The sequence below is a fragment of the Seriola dumerili genome, unplaced genomic scaffold (genome assembly GCF_002260705.1).
Source record: "Seriola dumerili isolate Sdu_G_001 unplaced genomic scaffold, Sdu_1.0 BDQW01000216.1, whole genome shotgun sequence".
NCBI classification, from domain to species: Eukaryota; Metazoa; Chordata; class Actinopteri; order Carangiformes; family Carangidae; genus Seriola; species Seriola dumerili.
Genome location: NW_019174471.1, coordinates 4209699 through 4236011, shown reverse-complemented (window position 1 = coordinate 4236011; position 26313 = coordinate 4209699). Strand labels below are relative to the sequence as shown.

Sequence of the window (26313 nt, the reverse complement as noted above, 5' to 3'; positions counted from 1 at the left end):
ACATCAAACTCTCGTGAGAGTTCCGTTGTAACGTTCGTCGGGAATATTGTGCAGTAATTATTTAAAGTGTTCTCGTACAAATGCAGCAGACACACGTGAACAAGTGGTAACATTTTATCAGGGACCTCAGAGAAAACCACGACTGACGCTCCCGGAAGGGTAGGTGGTGAGCTGGTGAGTCGCTGCTCCGCCCTGGCTCCCCAGCTGTTCTTGTCAGATAAAGGTTTCACAAAAACGACCGCAGGCGACAGCTAAGCAGGTGAGCCAGTCTGAGTGAGTTTTCAGCTAATAGAAAGAGACAACATGTTTCTGAGGAGACTTATCTTGCTGGTGGTGTTAGTTTGGTGCACCAGGCGCCACACCCACCAAACTACCCGCATGTCCAAGTAACGCGAATTGTGTCTTAGTCTATACTTTGTGTGTTTAATTCTGTTATTATCATCATCGCACCATTTATATAGTCGTCGATTGTACTTCAGTACAAACTGATACACGCTGCGGCCTGTTAAAGGTGTGTGTAAAACATGTAATATATAATTATGTGGAATACATTTCTTAAATGTTGTACGGTAGAAATTTAAAGCAGCAGAAACATTTGATACAGTACTTGAATAGCCTACATGTTCCTGGTCTGAATCGCCCCCGGACAATATATGTGAATCATCTGTGTGATTATCTTAGTGTAACAAGCTGCCATGGCCTTAAGTGGGGCCTCAGCGCCAGCAGCCACTCATTGGGCCACCAAGGTGGAGCTCACCATCTCCTGTGAGAATCTCATGGACATGGACGTCTTCTCCAAGTCTGACCCCCTGTGTGCCTTGTACATCAACACTTCAGGCTCCCATTGGTATGAGGTCTGTATTTGGTCATGGCACAAGATTTCCAGCTGGATAGGGGTAGGTTAAGGGAAATTTAATTTACAAAGCTGAGCGGCCGATCCTCTGTTTATTGCACCTCTTACTGTTATGAATATGTGTAAGGCATTTAAGATAAAACATTAATGTTGTCTGATGAGTTTTTATTCTCTCAGGGATTATCTTGACCAGATTTGACATGACAAGTGTATTTTCCATCTGTACTGATTTGATGTATATCTTGAAAAAGAGGTGAAAATTCCCTTTTTTGCATTTTCACAGATAGAATTAATTGTTGAATTGTTTTAAAGAGTCTTTATCTTCTTTGGGATTATCTAGATCAGATTTGACATGTGTAAGTGTAGTGGTTTTTCATCTGGACCTCATGCAATGTGTTTTAGATGTGAAAAAAGCAGCAAAATGTCCGTTTTTGCATTTTCACAAATATAATGAAATTTTCACAAATCAGACAGAATGTTTTAAAGAGTCTTTATCTTCTTTGGGATTATCTAGATCAGATTTGACATGTGTAAGTGTAGTGGTTTTTCATCTGGACCCAATGCAATGTGGTCTAGATGCAGGAAAAAACAGTTAAATGTACCTTTTTTGCATTTTTACAAACAAAGGTTTTCACTATTTATTTATTTTTTATCTTACACTAGATGTACTTTTTTTTTCTTTATGATTCAGTTTGGGCGCACAGAGATGATCCTGAACTGTCTGAATCCAAAGTTCTCCAAGAAGTTTATCATCGACTACTATTTCGAGATGGTGCAGAGGCTGAAGTTTTGCGTGTATGATATTGACAATAACACCTATGACCTGGAAGATGATGATTTTCTGGGGGAGCTTGAATGTACCTTGGGCCAGGTGAGCTTCACCTTGTACAGTTTTAAGAGAAAATTTTGGGTTGTCCGTTCACCTTTTCATTCTGTTCTGTGATGTCGCTGATGATGTTTTGTGTCCAGATTGTTTCCAGCAGGCAGATAACTCGACCTTTGATGCTGAAAAACCTGAGGCCTGCAGGTCGTGGGACCATCACAGTGAGTGGACTCTCCTTTCTGAAAGATGTATAGAAGTGATAAGCTATGCTGCAGCTTTGACTGAGGCACTCTCTTTGTGGACATAGACACACTGGACGGAATGGACTCCAGTGTGCTCAGGCAGTTGCAACATAAGTGTGTCAGGTAGATAGCACCTATAATAACAGACCAAGTGTCTCACAGTTGTTTTTAATGCACATGTATGTGCTGTATACGGTTACACTTTTCAAGGATTACTGGAGGTTTGGCATTGCACTGCTAGTTACCGAATGTTTGTTCACCCTCTGGCCCCCAGAGTTTGGTTCATTTTTGACAGTTTTCTGCACATTTTTTGTCTTTAACACCTTTTGAATCGTCCTCACCACACATGCATGGGGTACTTTTTTTAAGCACAAACTCAGCTTTAAGTCTGATTTCACGTGTTGTCAGTGTAACAAAACTGCCAGGAACCCAAAATACAAGAGAAATCGCACAGACCCCAATAAAGATTTTCAAATCTTCAGGGAGCATCACTCAAAATATTATTATAGAACAGTGCAAGGTTGTAAAAAAATATTCACTTTTTCTACACACCAATACAGCGGAAATTGTAAGAAATAAAACCACAATACATTATGTTCAGAAAGTATTCAGACCCTTTCAGTTTTTGCAAACTTTTACAAAAATTAACAAAACATTTTATCCCAACTTGTTTTTGTGCCTTGTTCATCCAAAGTCCGTGTAAACCTGTAAACCACCGAAAATATAAACATTTCAGCTTTAGAAAAATGTATTAGGAATATATAAAATTATCTTCAGACATAAATGAGACATGGAATGAAAGCTTCACATCAGCACTTTCAGCTGGTTTCCTCAGCTAGTCTCTACATGACATACAAATAAAGTTATGTCATTATAAATAATACATTCTCACTGTATTCACTGACGAGTGGGCTGACTCCAGAAGGTTAAAGGAAGAATTAGACATACTCTATAACTATATATCCGCTGCTGGTTATCGTGATTGATTGCTTCTCTGTCATTAGTATAAGTTGACATGAATGTGCTTTTGGCTGTTTACTCATCTCACTTTACACAATTTCTGGGTTTTGAAAACTCCCAAAAAAGTTATCTGTCATATGGCCCAAATTACAAGACTGAACAAACCTTAAAGAGTTTTGATTCCTTGTTTTATTTTTTTGTTTTTTATGATAGATCTGTGCTGAAGAAATAACAGACACCAGAGTGGCAGAGTTTGAGGTGTCAGGGCGCAGGCTGGACAAAAAGGTACTGAAAGTCAATTTAGATCTGGCATTAGGGTTTTTCATTATTTGTACTGCCTTTATATAAACTTTATAGACCTTTTTAAGTGCTGTAAATTATTAATCGCATACGGTTGTTCAGTTTTTGTGGTGGTCCGACCCTTTCCTGGAGTTCTTCAAGCTAACAGAAACTGGATGGCAGCTGGCTCACAGGACAGAGGTACAGATATTTACCAACAACTCATTCACCTGCTTGCACTGAATTATTGTAGACTTGTGGTTAATAGTAACATGCTTATCTAGGTCGTTTACAACAACCTAAACCCGATTTGGAGACCCTTCCGCATCTCAGTGCGATCTCTCTGTGGAGGAGATGTGGAAAAGCCTATAAAGGTAAATGTGTGTTTTGTTTTTTTTTTTACCATTTTAGTTTTTTTTTTTTAAAATCTGAGTTAATTTGCTCTGTGAAATGCAGCCTATTTTCTTTTCTTTCTACCCCTGAATAATGCTTTGAGTTGTTTAAAACAGCAAATTTCTTATTTTTTTGATTAGTTTTTGTTCGCTTGATTGACCATATGAGCCTAACCTACTAATAATTCATCTTGTAATTGCATTTTTTCTCCCTATTTTAAAATGCTCCCAAACTTAAAAGTGGAGAGCTTGCGACCCGGCTGGATAAGCAGTGTGTGTGTGCATGCACGATAATGACGTCACCACGTGAAGGTGTGCGGTTTTTGCGTTGTTCTTTTTACTTAGTTTTGTTACTGCATTTAAAATTGATGTGAAATGTTACTTTATTCATGCATGTGAGATGTGACCTTTGTAATTTATTGTAGGCTTTATGTTTTAATTATATTTATATCACATCCATTAACAGAGAAACTTGTAGTATAAGGGGATTTTCCTCAGTAGTTTAAAAAATGTTGCTATTAACATATCACTTAAGAGTTTTTACACCCTGACAGAACTAACCTTTCTTATCATTTACTTATTACTGTTTTTTAATGAAAATGGAAATATATATTTTCTGTGTCACATGTCACAGGAGGTCTTTCTGTTTGTCCTCAGGTTGACTGTTACGACCATCATGTGAACGGCTCCCATGTTCTTATTGGGAGCTTTAGAACCACTCTAGCAGAGTTGCAAACGGGAACACACATTTGCCCGGTGAGCCTTTTATATGTGTATGTGTTTGATTCCAACTCTACCAATAAAACGGCTGTCATTTATTTATACTTAAAGTGGCATAGATATGACTCTGTTCTCACTTGCAGGCTGAATTTGAGTGTGTTAACCCCAAAAAGTTGAGGAAGACAAACTATAAAAACTCTGGGGTCATTTGCGTCAAGCGCTGCCAGGTAATGAGTTAGAAACTATGAATTGGAGTGTTTACTCCTCATTGATCTCTGTGTCAGCCAGTAGATTTTCTGCCTGTGAATAGATGTGCGTTGGCACATTTTTTGATTCATTTTTAGAGCATGCATTTTAAAGACAATTCTTCATACATATGTAACCGCCCTCGCTGGTGTTTACTGCATCGCAACACACAATTAACATCATGTTTACTCTTTCAGGTGGTGAAGGAGTATACCTTCCTGGATTATATTATGGGGGGCTGTCAGATCAACTTCACTGTGAGTCTGGAAATGTTGGACACACGATGTTATTACTTTAATACCTTTTTTTTACTTCATGTTCACATTTTAGAAATTTGATTGCTGAGAAGCGTCCTATATCTTGAACTATATCCTCTCTTGGATCTGGCCCAGATTGCCATTGACTTCACAGGCTCTAACGGGGATCCTAGCTCTCCCCAGTCCCTCCACTACATCAACCCCGAGGGCTACAATGAATACCTGACAGCCATCTGGGCAGTGGGTAAAGTCATCCAGGACTATGACAGGTGAATCCAAACTGCTACATCCAACACTAACCACCACCTAACTGCACCATTGTGCCTCCACCCTTAGAAAGAAAATTGAAAAAGAAAAAAGTGAACATTGAATTGGACAAAAAACCTGCCAGATATTATCCAAAAGTTTTTAATCACTGGACAAATCTTGTGGGTTTTTCATAGTAATGGGGACACTGGTTTGAACAGCACTGCTAGAGCATTCATTATTTTGCTAATTGTTAGTTTATTAAAAACTAATCTTTATAATTTGTATAATGTATAATTTCTTACTTGACAATCTGTGTATCAAGATAGTCAGATACAACTCTTGCAAAGACCACATACTACAGGATTTAGATTCAAAGCTTCTTTGATCTACTGACTATTGTGTTCATGGTGTACCCTTACCTTTATTTTGTCTGCCTTTCTGTATAGTAACAAGATGTTTCCTGTCTTTGGTTTTGGAGCCCAGGTCCCTCCCTCCTGGCAGGTATGAAAAATCTTGAGAAATCCTAACTGTAGACATCAGATATTAATGACTTGATAAGGTCATAGCACTCTGTGCTCTCACAGTTCTGCAAGATGTTAAAGTAAGTCAAAGACATTTGATTTTATTGTGATTGTTTAAATTATTCTGATACATGATATGATAATATGTTTTATAATTTACCTGGATCGTAGTGTAAATGTTAATTATTTATGCTCTTGTGATTTGAGCCATGAAATAATTTTATACAGTTGGTAAGACTTTGGGCTTCAGACAAGATCAACAGACAATGGGCCTCATTCACCAATATCTTCTTAAATTCTTTAAGTTGTTCTTAAGAAAGTTCTTATGAAAACTTCACGTCAGATTCATGAACGTGTTCTTAAACTGCAGAATTGTGCGCGTCTGTGTTCTTAGACTGATGAATGCCAATCTCCCCATAAATTGAAAGCGTGTGCCAGTTGCAAATTAGCAAAATTAGCAAAGGTAAACGCCGGAAAATGCCCATAACAGGGCATGAGACTGAAGGGTCGTGTGCAGACACAGACAGAAGTCACAAAGAGATACGAAAATCTAAAGATGGAGCTCTGGAATCAAAACGCAGTGGAGGTACTGGTGCAGGAAGTGAGCCGCAAACAAGCAGTTAAGTGTTAATGTAGCGTTCATTTATTTCAAAAGACCATAATGCTTTGTAAAATAACAAAAGTTTTTTTTTTTTTTAAATATTATAAATGACAAAAATATTATTGTCATTTAAATAATGTAATAGACCTATAATATAACTGTAGAACCGAAGAAAACACAATAACCACTTATTTTGTTCAAACGTGTGCTCTTGAGTGCGCATAGATTCTGTTCTTACCTAAAAACAAATCCCAACTAAGAAAACATTGGTGAATGTCAGAATCTTCATAAAAAGTGCGTAAGTGGGTTTTAAGAAGGAATTTCTTCTTAAGAAAGGTTGGTGAATGAGGCCCAGTATTTTTATGACTTTCTGAAATTCAGATGTTTGTGTAAAATTGTCATGGACTGTATCCTAAAGCTTTTATGTGACTCATGCTTACAGGTTTCCCATGAGTTTCCTATCAATTTCAATCCAGCAAATCCATTCTGTGCAGGTAGGTTTAAGATTGTCCCAAAACTGTGTTTATTTGTTAAAAGTTGTTCAGTAATGCTCCATTTCGCTGGGGTGTGTGTGTGTGTGTGTGTGTGTGTGTTGCAGGCATAGAAGGTGTGGTAGAGGCATACCAGAAGTGTCTACCCAAGCTGAAGCTCTGGGGTCCCACCAACTTTTCTCCGATTATCAAACATGTCGCCTGCTTCGCCAGACAAGCTCTCCAGCAGAATAGGGCCTCAGTAAGTAGCCAAAGAGCAAGTGTTGAAATACTCAGTGGTCAGAAACCTATGGACACCCAAGAATCAAATATTTGTAAGGATCCGTTAAGACAGCAGTACTTTCTTATGGAAAGACTGAAGAATTTAGAATTGAGGTATTAAAGGTTTTTGTTTTTTGAGTGTTTTTCAAGATGTTGCATGTTTGCATATTTATTTTGTTGTATCTAATTAATAAAAGGTAAATAAACTTCTTGCTCCCATTATGAATAATTTGTCAGAGAACATCAGTCAAGTTGACTTTATTTCTAGAGCACATTTAAACACAGGTTGAACTGACCAAAGGGATGTACAAAGGACAATTAAACCAATTAACAAGTAAGGGAAAGGAAAGCAGGTAAATATACTGTATAAGAGACCTAAAAATATACCAACAAAAACAAGAAGCATGTAGGAGGGATGCGCTTTGAGAGCTGAGAGATCTAGGAGCTGAGTACCAGTGGATAAGATCTGTGACATAAGGTGAGGACTGGTCATTAAAGGAGCCTTAAACGTAATCAACAGGGTCTTAAATTGAATTCTGAAGTGAACAGGAAGCCAGTGAAGGGAGGCTTACACTCGGGTGATGTGCTCACGTTTTTCAGTACCAGTCAGAAAAGGGTTCTTAACTGATAGTAACTACTTTTAACAACAGAGGTGATATGTTTTTCAAGACAGAGCTTGAAATCAAGGATTACGCCCAGGTTTCTTGCATGAGGCTTCACATATAGGATGAGGTGGTCTAGCTTACTTGTGAGGAGGCTTCTGGATTTAGAGGAACCAAATATACTGTATGTACTTTGGTTTTGTTGATGTTTAACTGAAGGAAGTTGTTTATAATCCAGACCTTAATGTGCTTGAAACATACCAGGAGAGATTGAAGGGAGTCCATAGATTTTAGTGAGAGATACACCTGCGTGTCGTCAGCATGTTTTCTGATGATGTTTCCAAGGAGAGGCATGTATAGGCTGAATAGGACTGGCCTGAGGTTGGAACCCTGGGGAACCCCATAGGTGACAGGGGCGGAGGAGGAGGACAACTAGTCTATAGCCAGTGAAAATGTCCTAAAAGGATGTCATGGTATCAAAGGCTGCACTAAGATCTAATAGAACGAGGATGGCATTTTTCCTGGCGTCAACAGTGAGCAGTAGTCATCCTTAACAGAGCTGTGGAGGGCTTTGAACCCTTATTGGAATTGATCTAGGATGTTGTTGGTATTCAGAAATGGTACCAGTTGTGATAGTCGTGACAATTTTTTTCCAATATTTTTGAAATGAAAGGCAAACTAGAGATGGGCCGTTAGTTATTTAGACATTTAACATCGAGATTGTGATTTTTGAGATAATGAGTTGAACACTAGGGCCAATTGTGTCGAAGGCATACTTTTTGCACAAGGTAGAAGTAGTGAGTTTCATGTGCATCAGTGATTTAAAAAATGTTGTTGCTTAGAGAGTAGGCCAATTAATAATCTATAAACTGTATCCTAATGGTTCAGTCACTAATGCTGACTACAAATCAAGAGCCAAGTGGGATTAAAACGATTATTGAAACAAATGAGGAAATGATTGTGTCTTTGTGTTCTTTTACATCTGATCTGTTTTCTGTTTCCATCTGCAGCAATACTTTGTGCTGCTCATCATCACAGATGGAGTGATCACAGACATGGACCAGACCCGCACTGCGATCGTAGAGGCCTCTCGTCTGCCCATGTCTATCATCATAGTGGGTGTGGGTGGGGCAGACTTCAGTGCAATGGAGTTCCTTGACAGTGATGACAAATTGTTGCGTTCGCCAATGGGTGACGTCGCCGCGAGAGACATCGTCCAGTTTGTGCCCTTCAGAGATTTCCAAGTAAGCAGCGGAGATATGGTGGAGAAAGTGTTTCATAAGAATTAAGTAATAGATTTAAGTAGCTCAGTGGTAACTTGGCTGAATGTGGGGCACTTCCTGAAGCACTGAACCCTACCAGCAAAGTGGTTCGGGAAAAGATTCATTTCTTGATGCCTCATATTAACAATACAGCATGTAGCTACTGGCCAGAATGTAACATAGGCAAATACTAACGTTTGTATATTACTAATTAAATATCAGTATAAGAGAAACCAATATTGATTTTTTTATTTTTTTTATTTTTTTATACTCTAAGCATTATCACTTAATTATATCAGACTGTAGCCATGTTCTTGTGATCTATCCTGAAAAATTATATCAGACCGAAACCATCAAAATAACATAATGTAATGTCTCTTTTATATACAGTGCAGTACTTCACATACAGTGCTTCTAGATCCTCTCAGCTCCTGAATGTGTGTTTTTTACTGTCATCTGATTGGAGCTATTGTACTCTATGGTTGGTAGTTGTTCCAACAAATCATCTGAGCTTGACTGAGCCATGTACAGTATTTGTATTTGCAGGAGGGACAAGATGTCCTCATTATTAGTGTGGGTGACAGACCTTGAGACTAACACTTTCTTTTTCTTGTCATTGCAGGGAAACAGCACAGCCCTCGCCCAGAGCGTCCTGGCGGAGCTGCCTGATCAAGTGGCCTCCTTCTTCAATTCTTACAAGCTGAAACCCCCTAATATATTCAATGTCTCTGATCCTTCCTAGAAAGGTGGGATAATAAACCCAAATACCTCATATTTACTACTTGCCTGCGTCACCTGCATCCTCTTTCTGTTTTTATTGTATGGAATGGTGCAAATCAATACCAAAAAGTGTCCTTTATAGCTTCTGCTGTAAATGTGGGGTAAAAAGAATAATAACAACAAAAAGAAATCATAATTAACCCCAAATCCGTGACTGGATTTAATATTGTTTAATATGTATTTTAAAGTTCATAAAAGAAAAAACACAGTGCCTTGTAGTGCATGAAACCAAGCAGTCATCAAGCAATCACATAAATGCAATCACATTGAACTCTGTGCTAAAAATGTATCGCTTAACATGTTGATGTGACTTTGTTGATTAAATGTCATTATTTCTTGTACATTTCTATGTTTGAATGTTTTCTCAGTCTTCTCTGTGTTACTTTTTCTCTGCTGTTATTTTGGCACCATCTCTCACTGCTGTAACCCATAGTTTTGTTTCTTAATCTTCAAATCATCTGAGAGAGCACTGTGCTCATACAGTGTGTGGTATAGCTTATGCTGTGTATCCAGGCAGTGTGCTGGGAAAGGCTGTGTAAGCACCAGCACCATCAAACTGAAGTGACGCTGTTCCTCTTGCAGACCTTGTTGGCACAAGTCCTGGTTGCTCCGGTACATGAAAGCAAAGTTTAATTATGCCTCTGCGCCAGAGACAGCCAGTCTGTCCCATTCTCATGGAAAGGATATCTCAGTAACGACCTGAGGGAATTTTGTCATATTTGGTACAATTGTTCACTTGGACTCGATGATGAGCTGATTCGATTTTGGTGGTCAAAGGTCAAGGTCACGTTGACCTCTAAACACAAGGTTCTGGCCTTGTGAATACAATATCTTGAGAGCTCTTCAAGGGAATCCCTTCACATATGACACAAATGTCCAATGGGACTCAATGATGAACTGGTTAGATTTTGATGGTTAAGGGCTAAAGGTCAAGGTTGGTGTGACCTCACAAAACAATATTTAGCCATAACTCAAGACTTCACACAGCAATTATGACAAAATTTCACACTAATTGCTAATATTTTATATGACTCAGCAATGTAATCTGAAACTAGTCTGAGTGGCAGAGGCATACAACCCTGAGGCGGTGATTGTAGTTTACGTATGAAATGAGCTGTGTCCCTACACTGTGGGTTTCAGGCACATGGCAACTGAATTTGAAGGAGTTTGTGAAAGCAGTCATAATAAGATTTTTTTTTTCACTTGCATCAGTGCTGTCAAAGCTATGTTCACAACTAACAAGACACTGCTATGACCAAGTTGACACGTTGACTGGCTCATGCTGCCAGAAATAAAACAACCAAGATAATGAACTAAAATGAAACCTCTTGATATCACCCCTGGAGCAGGTTAATATGGACATTTTGTCCTTGAACGTCCACATCAGGGAACCACAGTTCTCCTCTTAGAACCGGTAATAATGGATGTGGGGGTTCTTAATGTTCTGCTGTGCTCCCTTTTTTCTGAGTATTAAGTCCAGGATTTGTAAATTTGTGACTGGGGAAAGCAGACCCGGCTTTACTGCATGACTTTCACAAAGTGTACACAAAGTCTCTTAATATATAATCAAATTTCCACTTTTGTGAAGCTGTGTCTATGGCCATTCTACACACTCAACCGATGTGTAATATTTACCAGCTCTACTGTGCTTTCTAGAAACGTTCAGTTTAGGGAGTACTTTGGTCTCCGCCTGCTGAGGGTCCCTGTACAGAAAACGAACGCACTGGGCACCGCCCTCCACAGAAGCTAGACTTTCTGCTTACAATAAAACACAGCAGACAGCCAACTGGATAACCAGGTAGGACAAACTAGGAGATACGTAGCCTTGGGTTATTTGGTGTTCGCTGGCAAGATAAATATGGACACAGCGCCTTTATTAAATACTGTTTACTTTCGTGACTGACATGGTACCCGTGTTAAACCTTTCCTCGTATCATGTGACCATAAACTGGCACGCAAACAAGCTTGCAGTCGTTTAAGTGAACGTTGTGGACGTAATACTCGTTATACCAGAGACAGTAGAGGTACTTTGGTTTTACTTTATCTGTTTGAATGACAATAAACGTGAGTGAAATGTCTTTCTGCTGCGGGCCGGCCTCTGTCATGTCAGCTATGTAGGAACGTTTTAAGCTGCAGTTTGGGCAGTCTAATTTGACGCTACGTCAACTAACGTTATGTTACTAACAACGTTAGTCAGTTCGCTTAATAATGAATAGAAGCTGCATGTTTACCGTAATAATTACAAGCAAGGCAAGCCTTAAATACAGGCTTCAGCTAACGCTAGCACCGTTCAAAACGGCTCAATCCACTGTACAGTTAAATTTTCACTCCTGGTTGCATTTGTTTTCATCACCTCCTAATGGCTCTGCGCTTGCCGTTAGGCAGCAGCACCCTAGAGGAAAAATTCGATGTTTAATTAATCAGATGGCGTTGAGTGGATGTAGTGTTGACCGAATCTACGAAAAGACCCCAACGATTAATTAAATCTCGTAATGAGATGTATTCTAAACGCTGAGTATTTATAGTCATAAACACGTTGATAAGCAGTCTTTTTTGCATGTAGTGCGCCGTGATAGCGAAAGTGGGCAATTGATCAATATTAACATCTGCCTGGTGTGGTGTTTCATAAGAATTAAGTAATGGATTTAAGTAACTCAGTTGTAACTTGGCTGAATGTGGGGCACTTCCTGAAGCACTGAACCCTACCAGCAAAGTGGTTCGGAAAAAAAGATGAATTTCTTCATGCCTCATATTAACAATACAACATGTAGCTACTGGCCAGAATGTAACATAGGCAAATACTAACGTTTGTATGTTACTAATTGAATAACAGTATAAGGGAAACCATTCTAGATTTTTTTTACACTAAGCATGCCTCTATATTTATTCCTGTAAAGGCTGTCAAAATATCTATGCATCAGATGTATTAATATCAGTCAAGGTAGGATCAATGTGTGTTTTAACTGAAATGAAGTGAAAATTGAGACATGTACAATGGGAAATGACTTTGGAATAAACACTTTATTTATATTTATTAATAAATGACTGTTGAGACCCAAACATTTTTTAATGATTTCCCCTGCCGATAAGAATAATCTTCCACAGGGCACAGAGAAGGCTGGGGTTCACAAAAACCTCATTGCCAGCTTGTAAAGGCGTGGGTAAATTCATTTCTGTCTTTTCCAATATTTTAGTGAATCCTCAAGCCATTTAATATTTCTTTATATGCAGTCACTGGGGATAAATAAGATCAAAGTGTTGCCAAACTGGAGAAGTGTCTTTCCCTTGGTGGGTCAATCACAAATATGTCCAAACCACCTGCACACAAAATGTCAGTCACTGTTATAAACCTAAAACTGAAAATATATCATTTCTCCTGGAGGTCTCATACACACAGTCAAAAGTTGCTCCATATTATGAACTCCCATCAAAAGCAGTGAAGTGGTACAGACGGTAAGCGAGGCTGCTGTCTCTAATGTTACACAGGAAGCCTTGACCGCTCATGTAACAACATTACAGATCACTAATTACCCTGTTAGAAATGTAATAAGTAATGTATATGTTTTAATTGCTTCATCAAAGTAATGTTACTTATTACATTAGATTACTTTTTGATTTTTTTTCAGTACCATCAGAAAAGTCACAACTTAATCACCCCTCAAAGTTAATATTTAATGAAAACACAATGCTGAATTGATTTAGTGTATTAGATGTCACACCTGTCACCTGTCTGACCCGTGTTCTCAACACAAATGGCAAAAGAAGTCGTTCCTGCTCGGCCAAAAAATGCAAAGCGATAGAATGGATGTTAAATTCCTCAGCTTTTTACTAAAAAGAATATATTCAGACATAACCCCTTCATAATCACCAACATTTTGAGTAGTAAATGTATTTTAATTTAATTTGATTTTGTCTCAGTAGTCACTGTGCTGTATTAAATGGTGCCTCCAGTTTTTTGAAATGTGGTTTATCTGTGTTCATGTTTGTCAGCTCTTGTATGTGAGTGTGTCCTCTAGGCCGAGATGGCAGCAGGTGGAAACCCAGGACCGAGGGTCACTGACTGTGTGACCAAGGTGGCGCTGAGCATTTCCTGTGAAAATCTCCTTGACATGGACACTTTCTCAAAGTCCGACCCCCTGTGTGTGCTATTCATGAACAGCTCTGGGTCCCAGTGGTGTGAGGTACGTGGCTATAAAGGCTGTTCTTACACACACACACTATTCAGTGAAACTTTAAATGTAATGTTAATGTTTAAATTTAATATGTACAAAAAAAATCCTTGACTCTGTAACATGTATTTGTGTTAGATTGGCCGGACAGAGAAAATAAAGAACTGCCTTAATCCCAGCTTCTCCAAGACTTTTGTCATCGACTATTACTTTGAGATGGTGCAGAAACTGAAGTTCGAAGTGTACGACATTGACAGTGACAACTGCAGTCTGCAAAATTCTGACTTCCTGGGGGAACTGGAGTGTACCTTGGGACAGGTAACAGTCCTCTTTGCCTACTTCAACAGTTCATTTATTATACTCCTCATGCTTCTTTCTTTCTAAGAATTAGAATTGGAAGTGGTGTTGGTTCTGTGGCATTTCTAGTGATAAGTAAGATGATTCAGCAAGGTGTTTTTCTGTTCAGATTGTGTCCTCACGGAAACTAACAAGACCACTTGTCATGAAGGACAAGAGGCCTGCTGGAAAAGGAACCATTACCGTGAGTTGCTTTCATTCAGACTGGAGCATTACGGATATTTGGTTCTAAGTGTTCATGGTGTATGTTTCTGGTTTTGCAGATATGTGCTGAAGAAAGAACTGACAACAGAGTGGTGGAATTAGACGTTGCAGCTAGAAAACTGGATAAAAAGGTATTGATTACCACATTGGAATTATTTTTAAGGATTCAGACATATTCATACAGATGATCTTACTGGAGTTCAGAAATGTCACTGTGGTCTTTCACTATATAAATTACAACATGTCAGGTCTATGGCGGCTACAATGATACTATGTGGAGACCGCAAGAACTGTGATTGGTCAGCTTGACATTGTGTTTTATCCTACAAGTTAGTTGACAGTGAAGGCAACACTAAACAAAATGGATTCTGTTGCTTTTCACTAACACACACCTAGAAAAACGATTCCACTGCTGACGTTCACAATGAATCAAAGGTTGTAGAGAGATTGAAAGAGTTACCTGGATGTAATTCCAGTTGCATAAGTAAATTACAGAATGTAAACACAGCTACTGTAGGGGATGTAATTAAAGCTTGATACAGTCCGACCACGTATGATCATGTACATCCATCTAGTCTAAATTATTACCTCTGGTCTAGATATGTATGTATCTTAATTACTTTAGATTTTATATTCTGCATGTGCTAAGATGCACCTAATTACTAAGTGGTAGTAGTGGTTCAGCTGTGTATTATTTTCATGTTTATTTCTTTCTAGGATTTCTTTGGGAAGTCCGACCCTTTCCTGGAAATCTACAAGCAAACAGAAACTGGATGGCAGCTGGCTCACAGGACAGAGGTACAGATGTTTTCTACCATGCTGTCACTCTGACACTATGGCTCTATTGTTCTATTACTCTGACTCTGTGACAGCGTGGCTCTATTACACCAGCACTAATACATTTTAGCTTTAAAGTGCATCACTTTTGCTACATTTACACCTGGCGTCCGTATTACTTTGAAGTTTTAGAGCTTCCAAAACAGAGATGGAAATGCTGCTGGATCTGTTTTAATTTGAAAACTTCAAGGCTGCTTTTTAGTCTGGACGTGCAGAAAGTTTGGAAGCTATTACCCAATCGCCCATGTTCGCCTCATGATTGAATCTTATCAGTCACGACGTATCCTTCCATGATCCGTCACGCTCCTATCATGTGGCCCTTTTTTCAGGAAAATTATGACTATATTTGTGTTACTTTCATTAACAAGTTCTACCATGTCGTCAGTCCAAGCAAAGAAATCTCTGGGTTTACCTTTCGCCATTGCTTTTTGTGTTCATACAATTTTTTGCAATTAAGCAACCAACTGCAGAGTAGACAATCTGCTTTTCGGCGAACCCAGTGTACGTGAATGGTTCTGTCTTAAAATGAAAACGTATTACTGCAGACATAGCCTTACTCTGACTCTGTGGCTGTGTGGCTCTTGTACTCAGTGACTCTGTGACTTTGTTCATTTTCATAATCTATCCATGGCCACACTGCTAATTTTGGCAGCATTGCAACATGCTCACAGGCCATTTTCACAGAAGACATTTTGATTAAATGAATGAGGGATGAATTCTATTTACAGTAAGTAGTTTGGTTTCAGGTTTCTGGAAAGTGTCCAAAATCACTCCTGAGTTAAATGTGTATTGCATTATGTTTACTCCCAAAACTCCTGTAGTCTGAGCTCGGCTTTACTCTTTGAGTCTGTTACTCTGTGAGTCTGTAGACACATTCTTGTGAACACGATACCTCAGGAATGATACATAGTAGAAACCTGATACTTAAACCACAGGTAGCCCCATATGGAGTAGACGACCTGCCTGGATTCTGGAACATCTTTCTCTGAAAATATATTTATTAGGCAACACTAATTTCCCATAAATTGCTGTAACTTCTAACAGTTTCAGCTAACAAGATTACATTGAAACCAGATATGTAGTATGCAAAGACCAACATGTTGGTGTGAGAAATCTTTACTAATTAATGAGGCAGTTGGCCTAATTAGGGGGATATTTCTGTCCTTTCTTAATCTGCGGCATTGTGCAGGTGGTGAAATACAACCTAAACCCAACATGGAAACGATTCCGTGTCCCGCTGCAGTCACTCTGTGGAGGTGACGTGGAGAAATCTATAAAGGTATTTATATACACACACACACACACACACACACACACACACACACACACACACACACACACACACACACTGTTTTAATATAGCTAAAAGATTGCAGATTAATCGTTAATGAAAATAACTATTGATTATATCAGTTAACCAGACAAGTATTTTCTTGATTGTTGGATTAATGATTTGGTCTATGAAATTTCAGAAAATACAGCCCAAATTCTGATCATAGTTTCTGAAAGCCCAAGCTGACCACCACTACTACACTGAATTATTGGTATTTTTTCCTTGAAAATGACAACAAATAAATGATCAAAATAGTCAATAGTTAGTTAATTGACGATCACAGCTCCATCTGGAACATCCCTCAGAAGGTAAATGTTTATTACCTAAAATAATTACAAATGTCAGGCTCTCATTCAGTAATGAATACAAATATAGTGATTATTTCAAAGTATAAATCAAATGTATTTTACAGCTTGTTTTATAAGTTACTTATGATATGTGCTATATGATGTTTTTCAGCCAAGCTGTAGTGGAAATGAAAACAGGAACCCTGCCTATGTTTCATTGATCGCGTCTTGAGCATATCTAAGGGTCAGATAATCTTGTTAGAAATAAGGAAATGTGTGTAAGCATTAGTTTATGTATGTTGTTTTTTGTTTCCGTCCTCTAACCCTGTTAAAGCACACTTATCAGGAAGAGATGCTTTCCAGTCAACAGTACAAGTGAGTTTATTGTCAACACCTTGAGTGCTCTTCACGTGAAGGATGCAGTGTCTGTGACAAGACAGGACAAAGTCCTAGATGCATCTCTATCTATCTTAAAGGAATACACACAGTTAGCTGGCCCATTGGTGAACTTACCTGCTCGATGATGACAGTGTAGTCACTAAAATCATTGTGTGCCCCTGGTTGATTATTAACTTCAGTGCTCCATATTGACAATTTGATGAGACAGTTGGGCACTGCAAAAAGAACTTAAAGTATGTGTATAGCTGAATAATAAGTAATTATCTAGATATGTAGCTAGTATTCTGTAGTACACAGAATACAATACAACAAAAATGTATGGCTGGAGCACCAGAGTCCACAACTACCAGGGATTCATTGATGACACTAGTGTCTATTGTATACATTATTTATCAACAGTTAGTACTAGTAAAACAATGTAATATGGTAAAACAGTGTCAATTCAAAAAGGTTGGGAAGTGTGTCTTAAATAAGGAAGTGTATTTCATGAATTTATTGAATTTATTTAAAAATTTTTATCATTTTTTAAAGTCTAAAATCTTAATCTGAAAAGTAATTTGTAGGTGCAGTATATTTGTTTAAATATTGCAGTGAAGTAAAAAGTACAACATCTCCAGCTGGATTGAAGAAGTTTAAAACAGCATTAAAATGTAAACACCAACTTAAACTATAAATATTAACTTTTTACCTGTAGACAGTTTTATGCCACACTCCACTGCTGACTGTGATGGGGTGGGCAAAATGTTACTTTTCAGCCTGCTGTTAAGTTACTCTTTAAGTACAATAATTGAGTAAATGTACTTAGTGACTTTCCACCACTGTCAACGGGTAAGTTGACCGAATGGTCAGTTTCCCAAAAGGAAGAAGTTTTCCATTAAGATGGATTGCTATCAGTTATCCATGAGCTTTCTTAGTTGTTCATCTTGTACACTGACTGTAGCATCCCAGTTTCGCTAATCTTCCTGGTTGCTCCATGCTGTGTTTAGACCTTTTTGTCTCCTCCCTGTTCTCTCAACACTGAAGCTTCATTGTGCAGATTCTGATCAGGTATGCTGAGTACCATGCTCTAAAGGAAGGAGTCTGGGGCTGTACTCACTATGTTTGCCACTTAGAAGCCTTGTGTGTGTTTCTGTTGTAGCAGGGTGTTGCCTCACATTTGAAGCTTCACCCCCATAGCATGCATTTGTCTTGTCTTATTTGATATCCACACGCTGATGATAATTTGTCATATTTTTTTTGCTAATTTAAAATCAAAGAGGATGTAGTCACTTTGTCTTGTTTCTCCTAATTTTCTGTGATTCCCAGGTAGATTGTTACGACTACAACAGCAGCGGCTCTCACAATTTCATCGGATCCTTTCAGGCTACGCTCTCCCAAATACAGCAGGCATCACAGGCATATGGGGTGAGCTCTGTGTGTTTGTTGGTCATTTCTGAAATGTTAAGCATAAACATAAAAAACCTGATGAAATACAAAAAAGTTTCTTTCCAGCTTTTTATTCTTTTAACAATTTTTTTATGAACCTTGGTCATTTATTCCTGATACCTGTGTTTGTCATCCTCTTAGGCTGAGTTTGAATGCATCAATAGTAAGAAGAAACAGAAGAAGAAAGGATACAAAAACTCTGGTATTATCATCATAAAACACTGCAAGGTATTGTGGTTTTCTATCCTTTTTTAAAATTTCTGAACACTCTTAGTTTAGTATATGAAGTCAGATACAGAGATGTTCAGATGTTCTCTTAAACACTGTATATCTAATAGAGGTATACAGTATTTTACTGTATGTTGTCTTTTAGATTTGACAAAGAATAATAATAATTTTTTTTTAAATTTTCATTATTTTTGAATATTTGAGGAATTTCCTGTTGTCAATATTTATTTGCAGATAGTGAAGGAGTACACGTTTCTGGATTACATAATGGGTGGCTGCCAGATTAACTTCACTGTGAGTGCTCGACAGATTTTTTGAAAACGTTTGCGAAGAAAGAATCTAAATATTTGCCTCATACTTACATGACACGATTACTTCATATAAACTGTGGTTAGGATTTAATATGTTGTATATGTATAACATTTATTATGATTATGTCAGAGGATTATTTGATTTGATTTTCTCTGTATTTATCCTCCACCTTCGGGACAGATTGCTATTGACTTCACAGGTTCCAATGGGGACCCCAGGTATCCTATGTCCCTTCACTACATCAATCCTCAGGGCTATAATGAATACCTGGCAGCTATCTGGGCAGTGGGTAATGTCATCCAGGACTACGACAGGTAAATACAGCAGATTGTTTTCTATGAGGCATTATGATCCACCAAAAATCCACCATAAATTATTTCAGCACAGCAGTGTGCTTTCCTTCCCGTAGGAAATCAGTCAGCAAAACAAAAACATTTCAATATAAACAAAGACCAACAGTGAATCTCTGTATTTGTGTAAATCCAAAACCACCTACAGATTGGATTAGATTACATTCAACTTTATTGTCATTTCACGAAATGCAAGTACTTGCAGTTAGGTGTCTAACCAGAGGTGCAAAATAGTACAACCAAGTGCGCAGTTATACACATAATGTATAAATATGTAAACAAATATTATGGGTTAGGGTGGATATACACAATAGAATATATTCAGCGAATTGATATATACAGGTTTGTGATAGTAGAGTTTTGATTTACAGCTCGAGGTTGTGGTGAGAGGAGTCTTTGGTGATGGCAGGTAGCTCAGTACCAGTGATGCGCTGGACAGTTTTGACCACCTGTTGCAGTGACTTCTGGTCAGGTTAGATCAGGACTTTGAGAAGTTAACATATCAAGCTGTTCTGTAATTGGTTAGTTTGCTCTCAGTGGTACAGTGATAAAAGTTCATCAGGATCTGAGGGGTCAGGTGAGCTCTCTTCAGTTTCTGATGCACCTTCTTGACCAGAATGGAGCTGTTGGGGGTCCAGGAGAAATCCTTGGAGATGTGGACACAAAGAATATCAAAATTAAAGATACACTCCACCTCTGACCCAGTGATGTGGATGGGGTTGTGTTCACAGCCTCTAGATTTCCTTAAGTCCACTATGAACTCCTGGGTCCTTTCAGTGTTGAGGGTCAGGTGTTGTTCTCATACTACTTTCCCAGGTATGTCAATCACTGTAATGTGGTCTGAAAATTTGATGGTGTTAGAGTCATGCATAGTCAGTCACAGGTGAAGTTGGAGTAGAGGTGAGGACTCAGCACACAGGACTCTGGTGCTCAGGATCAGGGTGGAGGAGGTTGAGTTGTGTAACCTGTCTGGAAGTGCCTTGTCCAGTTGGGTCAAAGCAAGGTGTTGTACTGTGGTGGCAGCATCCTCTGTAGAAATGTCTGTGCGGTGTGCTTCCTTCCTGATGATGGTGCAGTAAGCACCTTTCAGACATGCACCTCCATGAATGTCTTCATATTAATACAAAACCTGCAGCACAGTCCTGTACCGCCTTCTTAGATGTAATCTTACACAGGAGATCAGGTGATCAGTCAATAAAACCAACTTAAGGTCATGTCATTCAGTGTGTACAGCTGTGCACTGTTGGATATTGAATTCACTCTTTGATAGTGTTATATGACACGACATTGTATGAGTGGATTCACTGTGTGAAGCTGGGTCTCGCTGGTCTTTCCATAAATGTCCTGTCATGTATGAATGAAGCTGTGAGCATCAATATTGTACAAGTTACGTTTTGCATGTCTGAAAACGGCTCTAAACATTATATTATGTGTGTAAATGCTCTTGGACTGTAACACCTACTTTGCTTCACTTCCTTTGCACAGTGACAAGATGTTCCCTGCTTTTGGTTTTGGAGCCCAGATCCCTCCCACATGGCAGGTGATGGTTTATATCAGTTAAAACATATTATAGTATTTACAGTATAAAGGCCTTTGTCTATGTGACAATTGAACTCTCTAAAACAAGAAAAGGCTCCTCTCAGATTAGTTGGTATGTAATCCATATTAATAATTGTTTTGTGTTTGCAGGTCAGCCACGAGTTTCCCATCAACTTCAATGCATCCGATCCATTTTGTGCAGGTAATAATGGACTAAAGCTAATGTGAAGTCACTCTGCTGTGTGTTAAATGGGACAGGTCAAAACATGTACCTCATGCCATTTAGTAAAATGTGGTTTGGTTTGGTACAGTGTGACATGAGACTGGTATCATTTGTTCTTTAACAATAAATCTGCCAAAGTATCCATGTAACTTCTGCAACAACAAGGGGAGAAATGATGCATTTGATAAACTGATCATTCAGTCTTCAGAGAAGTCATGAAAACAACTTTGATGATCTATAATTATAATTCAATAATTTACCAAGCATAACTGGATTTGCTGCCTGTTTCTATTTTACATTGTTGTTGATTGAATAAAGAATTTAATGATGAAAAAGCTGCATTGAAAAGCTCAATCATGGGGCCTACATAAAGTTTGTTTGCAGATTATCCTTGTCCCACAAATTGATCATCATGTTGTGGTGTGCTCTACTTTTCCAGCTAAACCTAAATCAACATGGTAATACATATAAAATGATTCCCAGGGTGGTTCTGTTCACCCCTGTGTGTGTGCATTTCTTGTTTGTCCTGTTTTAGGTATAGAAGGTGTGGTGAGCGCCTACCAGCAGTGTCTGCCCCAGGTGAAGCTTTATGGCCCCACAAACTTTTCTCCAATCATCAACCATGTGGCCCACTTTGGCAGGCAGGCCTTGCAGCAGGAAACTGCCTCTGTGAGTTGCTGGAAGTCTAAACTCGATCAAAGTGGTATAACTATAGCTGCTGTGTGCAAACGTGTTATTGTAGATCTGGTTTGGCAGAAGCAACTTCACAGGAGCAACATAATCTCAACCAGTTATTCTTTTCCACCCTGTAACAATCACTCTTTTCTGTTGTTTCCCAGCAATACTTTGTTCTGCTCATCATCACTGACGGAGTGATCACAGACATGGATGAGACCCGTCAGGCCATCGTCAACGCCTCTCGTCTGCCCTTATCTATCATCATCGTTGGGGTAGGGGGGGCGGACTTCAGTGCCATGGAGTTTCTGGACGGAGACGATGGAATTTTACGTTCTGCTACAGGCGAGGCCGCCATGAGGGACATCGTGCAGTTTGTGCCATTCAGGCAGTTCCAAAATGTAAGATAAATTGTAAAGCAAAGTCTCTGTAGGCATGTACCATGAGCTTCTTTAAACTCTTAAATGGTGTCCCTACATCTTATTTCAGGCAGGCACTCCAGCCCTTGCCCAGAGCGTACTGGCAGAGTTGCCTGACCAAGTGGCCTCCTTCTTCAATTTATTTGACCTGAAGCCCCCCAGCGAACCCAGTCCTTCCTAGAAATGTAGGAGTTACCCAAACCAACTCTCCAACCCCAATCTCCCCCCACTTTCCCACATTTGATCCACAACTGCATAAATTTAAATAGAAACATACTGATCCCATGTCATCATGTACAGTAACTATTGTTTTAATGCTTAAAGATCTGGGCCCGTATTCACAAAGCATTTTATCTTACCACTAAGAGTTTTCCTAAGTCACAATAAAAGTTTCTAACCAAAAATTTTCTCCTAAGACCTATTCACAAAGCTGCTGAGACCAAATTTTAGTACGGAAAAGTGAAAACTCCTAAGCTAAGAGTGCGACTCCGTTGCTATTGCTCACGTCAATTTTCATGGACAAGCTCGTTTGCAGGATCCACAGCGATCGGTTGATGAAAGACCAGCCTGTGCCAGTGAAAACACACGCGCAACAACCTACAGTAATAATGAAAAAATACAAATAAAATAATAACAGATCAGGTGCTATTTACTAAATTAGTGCATTCTCCAAAATGCATCTGTATGATAAGGTTTGTGTCGAAACGGGAGAATTTAATTTAACAATAAAAACTTAATCAATTCTCTCACTGGAAAAATAAAAAAAACTCGCCTGTCATAGACTACCTTACTAAACCTAACTGGCAGCCTATTAGCCACAATCTGTTGTAGCTGTGGTCCCGGCTGTGGGTTGAGGTGTGAGAAGATATCCTCCGTCCCCACCTAGTGACATCCAGCTGGAATATGGCCTTTCAAACAGCTGCCTCAGGTCACTCTTTATTAAGATCCATAAATCGTGTGTAGCTCCTGGACACTGTAAAACATTGTCTAGAACTGTATAGGTAGCATCCAATACGACCTGTGTGTTGATGGTGTGATTTTTTTTTTCCTTTTTACAAATACCTCCTTGTCTTGTGATGGTACAATAATTTTACATGCGTTCAACATCGTGTGCACCGATCACAGCGGGTAGACCGACCATGAAGCTGCTTCATTTCTCTGTAGTTGTTGAACATCTAAAAGAAATCGTATGAACTGTCCTATGATGTCAGGTCAGAGCGCGGGGAGGAGTCCTCTCTAATGTCTAACTTCTCCCAGACTTAGGTGCTACTTTTAGAACTCAGTCGCTTTGTGAATTACTCTTACTCAGATGAATTAGGAGTACTAAAGTTAGGTCTGACATACCCATAATTTTTAGGAGTTTCTCCTAAATCAGCAAGTTAGGAGCTACTTTTAGCCTTAAGATGCTTTGTGAATACTGGCACGGAATTACATGTTCTACGTTTTTGGCAGTGCTGGAGCTGTGATATGATGATAGTCAACATGATAAGTTGTGAAGCAGTGGAGGATTGCCACTGTCAGTGTTAAAACATTTCTCTGTTTAGTTTAACACAGCGGTTTTCAAAGTGCGAGGCACCCCTCCCTGGGGGGGGGGGTTTGCATGTGGCAAAAATGATCAAGTTTTTGTAATTACAGTGACATATAAATGACGCAGGGCTCTATCTTACACCCGGCGCAAAGGGGCGCAAGGCACAACACAAGTGTCTTTGCTAGTTTCAGACCGACGTGATTGTCCCACGTTGTTTAAATAGCAAATACACTTGCGCTTATCTGAGAGGGGGCATGGGAGTGTGGGTCTTTTAATGAGGTCAGGTGCATTGTTGGTGCATTGCCATCTTCAGGCAGCGGAAAGTGATTGGCCAACAAAAGGCCTTACAATGTATGATATGGAATTTTGATGAAAAAGTGTGTTCAAAAGATGTTTAAAAAGTAAAGATAGAGATGATAAAAATGTTTTAAAAAGATTTTTTTTAAAGTAAGACATGCAGTGCAGCAACGGGGTGTGTGGGGCTCAGCTGTCCATATGTTCTCTGAGGGGAGGCTCGCTTTCCCACTTTGAAAACCCCTGGTTAGCGTATTGTAGTCGTGTAATAGCAGCATGCTGTTTGAATGCAACAGACTTCAGGGAGGATTCAAACATTAATCAAAATCGAATATTCATCAAATTCATGAAATACTCCTAAACACCTGTGACTGCCTGTTGTTAGGTTTCCACAGTTAGTTTCCTCACTGTTTCTGCCTAAATCTATAGACAGTATTTGTCATGCTTACCTTTTTCCTCTGTCTCTGCCCTGTCTCTTTTTAGAGTCCTCAAGAAGTGCTTGCTCAGAGTGTCTTGGCAGAAGTTCCAGGTCAGGTGGTAAGCTTCTTCAATACCATGAGTTTGAGGCCCCCCCACAGCAACACACCTCTCCCTGACCACTCTGCATCAGCACCCCCCAGTAATGTATCCTAGGGATATCCTAACACCTTCAAATGTCCAGTCATATATCATCCAGATTATTCGAGGTGAATCCACAACTCTGAAATTGTGTATTTGGACGTCCATTTCTTTTAAGTGTATTACTCATAACCCAAACTCTTCCATGGTCATACGAGCATGCGATATCCAATCTAGTAGTGATGTTATGGTTTGTAAAAGTGATGAACCAATAGTATAAATCCATTGTTGGTACACAGATGTTAACATGCATGTAACATTTTTAATGTGACACACAGACTTTATGTGACTCAAGTGCCAGAATTGTTAGTTTATCATTTCTTATTTTATTACTTGGTTTAAGGCATCAGTTGAAGCAAGTATGACATGACTCAAGGTCTTTGGTTTCTGGAGAAAATCTGAGTCAGTTAGAAGCCATATGATTAGTTTGTCAGAAACTCTACATGAAAGGGCTGGAGAACTTCTGTCTTAATATTTCCTCCACTATCTCTGTGTTACAGTTAACACTTGGTGGTGTTCACACTTTCTTGTTTGTGTGGGAAGTGTACCATCAGTTTCCACTGAAATCATAGATCTTGATCAAAGTTATGGAAACACAACAAACACAATTCAGGTCAACTTCAGTGATGTTTACAAATGAGAAGTTTATTTTAGTCAATACCTTTTGTAGATTTTGCACTTCAAAATGATTGCATAGTGTCTTTGCTGCTGTTTTGTACTTCTGTCAGATTTTTTTAAAAATTCAATTCCATATTTAGTTTCACATACTATTTGGTGCTTCCATATGAATGTTAAACAAGGAGAATCAGCTTCATTTGGTAAAATTCATGTTTACACAGATTTAACATAAGAAGAGGAGGTAGAAAAATTTCTAACCTCACTGACTGTTAAGAAAATAACACATTAAATTTCAGTAAGTGTATGTTAATACACTTGTGTTATGTTACGTATGTGTATGTTGAGTTGTTTGCTCTGATCACTGTCTTTGCCTTTTGTAATATACTTGTCTTTGTCATGGACTTTGATTTGATCAATATTTTATGTATAAAAATCTAATTTAATCTACATAATAGCCATTTTCTACTTTAACAGTTTTTATTATAATTAACAATTAGACTTCTTAACAACTTTTTTTATGTTTATGCATCCCCCGTAATGTCACAACATTAAAGATAAACTATTTTCACCTCACAGCCAATTCTTTGTATTCTTGAAATGTGTATCTTAAAAGTTAGCCACAGTAAGAAGATGGGAGAAAAACTATTACAATTAAAATGTGTCTGGCGTGGTGTTTACTGCTGTATTGTCCAGTCTGAATTTTAATCTCTCTCTTTCTCTATAGCTACTTATTTATACAGAGGAAAGTGACAAAAAGAACCACAGCTTTATGTGCCAGCTTCTGTTAATGTATTAATCAGAGAAATCATCAGAATGAATTTATCCTCTGTTTACTATATGATTCCTGTTGAGTGTGACACAGGTGGTGATGTTGTCCCCAGATGGGTTTGTGTGGGCAAGTCAAAAGTCCCAGGTCAGTTTTATTCCCAGCACTTCCATGATGTCTGTTGTTTGACACT

At 38.7% G+C, this 26313-nt stretch overlaps 2 protein-coding genes across 8 annotated transcripts; both read left to right on the top strand.

Annotated features, from left to right (window-relative positions):
- Nucleotides 1-37: 37 nt before the first annotated feature.
- Nucleotides 38-9871, top strand: LOC111228234 (copine-3-like). Of its 6 annotated transcripts, none has more exons than XM_022754066.1 (16): nucleotides 39-259; nucleotides 682-896; nucleotides 1545-1724; nucleotides 1823-1897; nucleotides 3092-3163; nucleotides 3281-3358; nucleotides 3442-3531; nucleotides 4207-4305; nucleotides 4413-4496; nucleotides 4713-4772; nucleotides 4908-5041; nucleotides 5468-5522; nucleotides 6586-6637; nucleotides 6742-6875; nucleotides 8508-8741; nucleotides 9382-9871. In XM_022754066.1, exons 2-16 carry the CDS (start codon nucleotides 696-698, stop codon nucleotides 9499-9501), a joined length of 1668 nt encoding a protein of 555 aa, XP_022609787.1. In that variant the 5' UTR covers nucleotides 39-259; nucleotides 682-695; the 3' UTR covers nucleotides 9502-9871. The 6 variants fall into 6 exon arrangements, with proteins under 6 accessions (XP_022609790.1, XP_022609792.1, XP_022609787.1 ...); XM_022754068.1 differs by having other exon boundaries at nucleotides 40-259; nucleotides 682-854; XM_022754067.1 differs by lacking the exon at nucleotides 39-259 and adding an exon at nucleotides 389-511.
- Nucleotides 9872-11163: 1292 nt separating this feature from the next.
- Nucleotides 11164-25985, top strand: LOC111228220 (copine-3-like). 2 transcript variants are annotated; one of them, XM_022754044.1, is made up of 17 exons: nucleotides 11164-11337; nucleotides 13530-13720; nucleotides 13847-14026; nucleotides 14175-14249; nucleotides 14329-14400; nucleotides 14987-15067; nucleotides 16296-16385; nucleotides 18431-18529; nucleotides 18692-18778; nucleotides 19013-19072; nucleotides 19271-19404; nucleotides 20926-20980; nucleotides 21130-21181; nucleotides 21738-21871; nucleotides 22042-22278; nucleotides 22367-22481; nucleotides 24602-24689. In XM_022754044.1, the coding sequence occupies exons 2-16, from the start codon at nucleotides 13562-13564 to the stop codon at nucleotides 22475-22477; spliced, it is 1626 nt and encodes a 541-aa protein (XP_022609765.1). In that variant the 5' UTR covers nucleotides 11164-11337; nucleotides 13530-13561; the 3' UTR covers nucleotides 22478-22481; nucleotides 24602-24689. The 2 variants fall into 2 exon arrangements, with proteins under 2 accessions (XP_022609765.1, XP_022609764.1); XM_022754043.1 differs by lacking the exon at nucleotides 22367-22481 and having other exon boundaries at nucleotides 11166-11337; nucleotides 24602-25985.
- The last annotated feature ends 328 nt before the right edge of the window (nucleotides 25986-26313 follow it).

What these genes read in the sequence shown, in the direction of transcription:
- LOC111228234 (XM_022754066.1), top strand. Translation starts at nt 696, where the DNA reads ATGGCCTTAAGTGGGGCCTCAGCGCCAGCAGCCACTCATTGGGCCACC. An exon ending in AGCAAATCCATTCTGTGCAG is followed by an intron (nt 6,638 to 6,741) that starts GTAGGTTTAAGA and finishes TGTGTGTTGCAG; the next exon opens with GCATAGAAGGTGTGGTAGAG. An exon ending in TCCAGCAGAATAGGGCCTCA is followed by an intron (nt 6,876 to 8,507) that starts GTAAGTAGCCAA and finishes TTCCATCTGCAG; the next exon opens with CAATACTTTGTGCTGCTCAT.
- LOC111228220 (XM_022754043.1), top strand. Translation starts at nt 13,562, where the DNA reads ATGGCAGCAGGTGGAAACCCAGGACCGAGGGTCACTGACTGTGTGACC. An exon ending in TGCAGCAGGAAACTGCCTCT is followed by an intron (nt 21,872 to 22,041) that starts GTGAGTTGCTGG and finishes GTTGTTTCCCAG; the next exon opens with CAATACTTTGTTCTGCTCAT. An exon ending in CATTCAGGCAGTTCCAAAAT is followed by an intron (nt 22,279 to 24,601) that starts GTAAGATAAATT and finishes GTCTCTTTTTAG; the next exon opens with AGTCCTCAAGAAGTGCTTGC.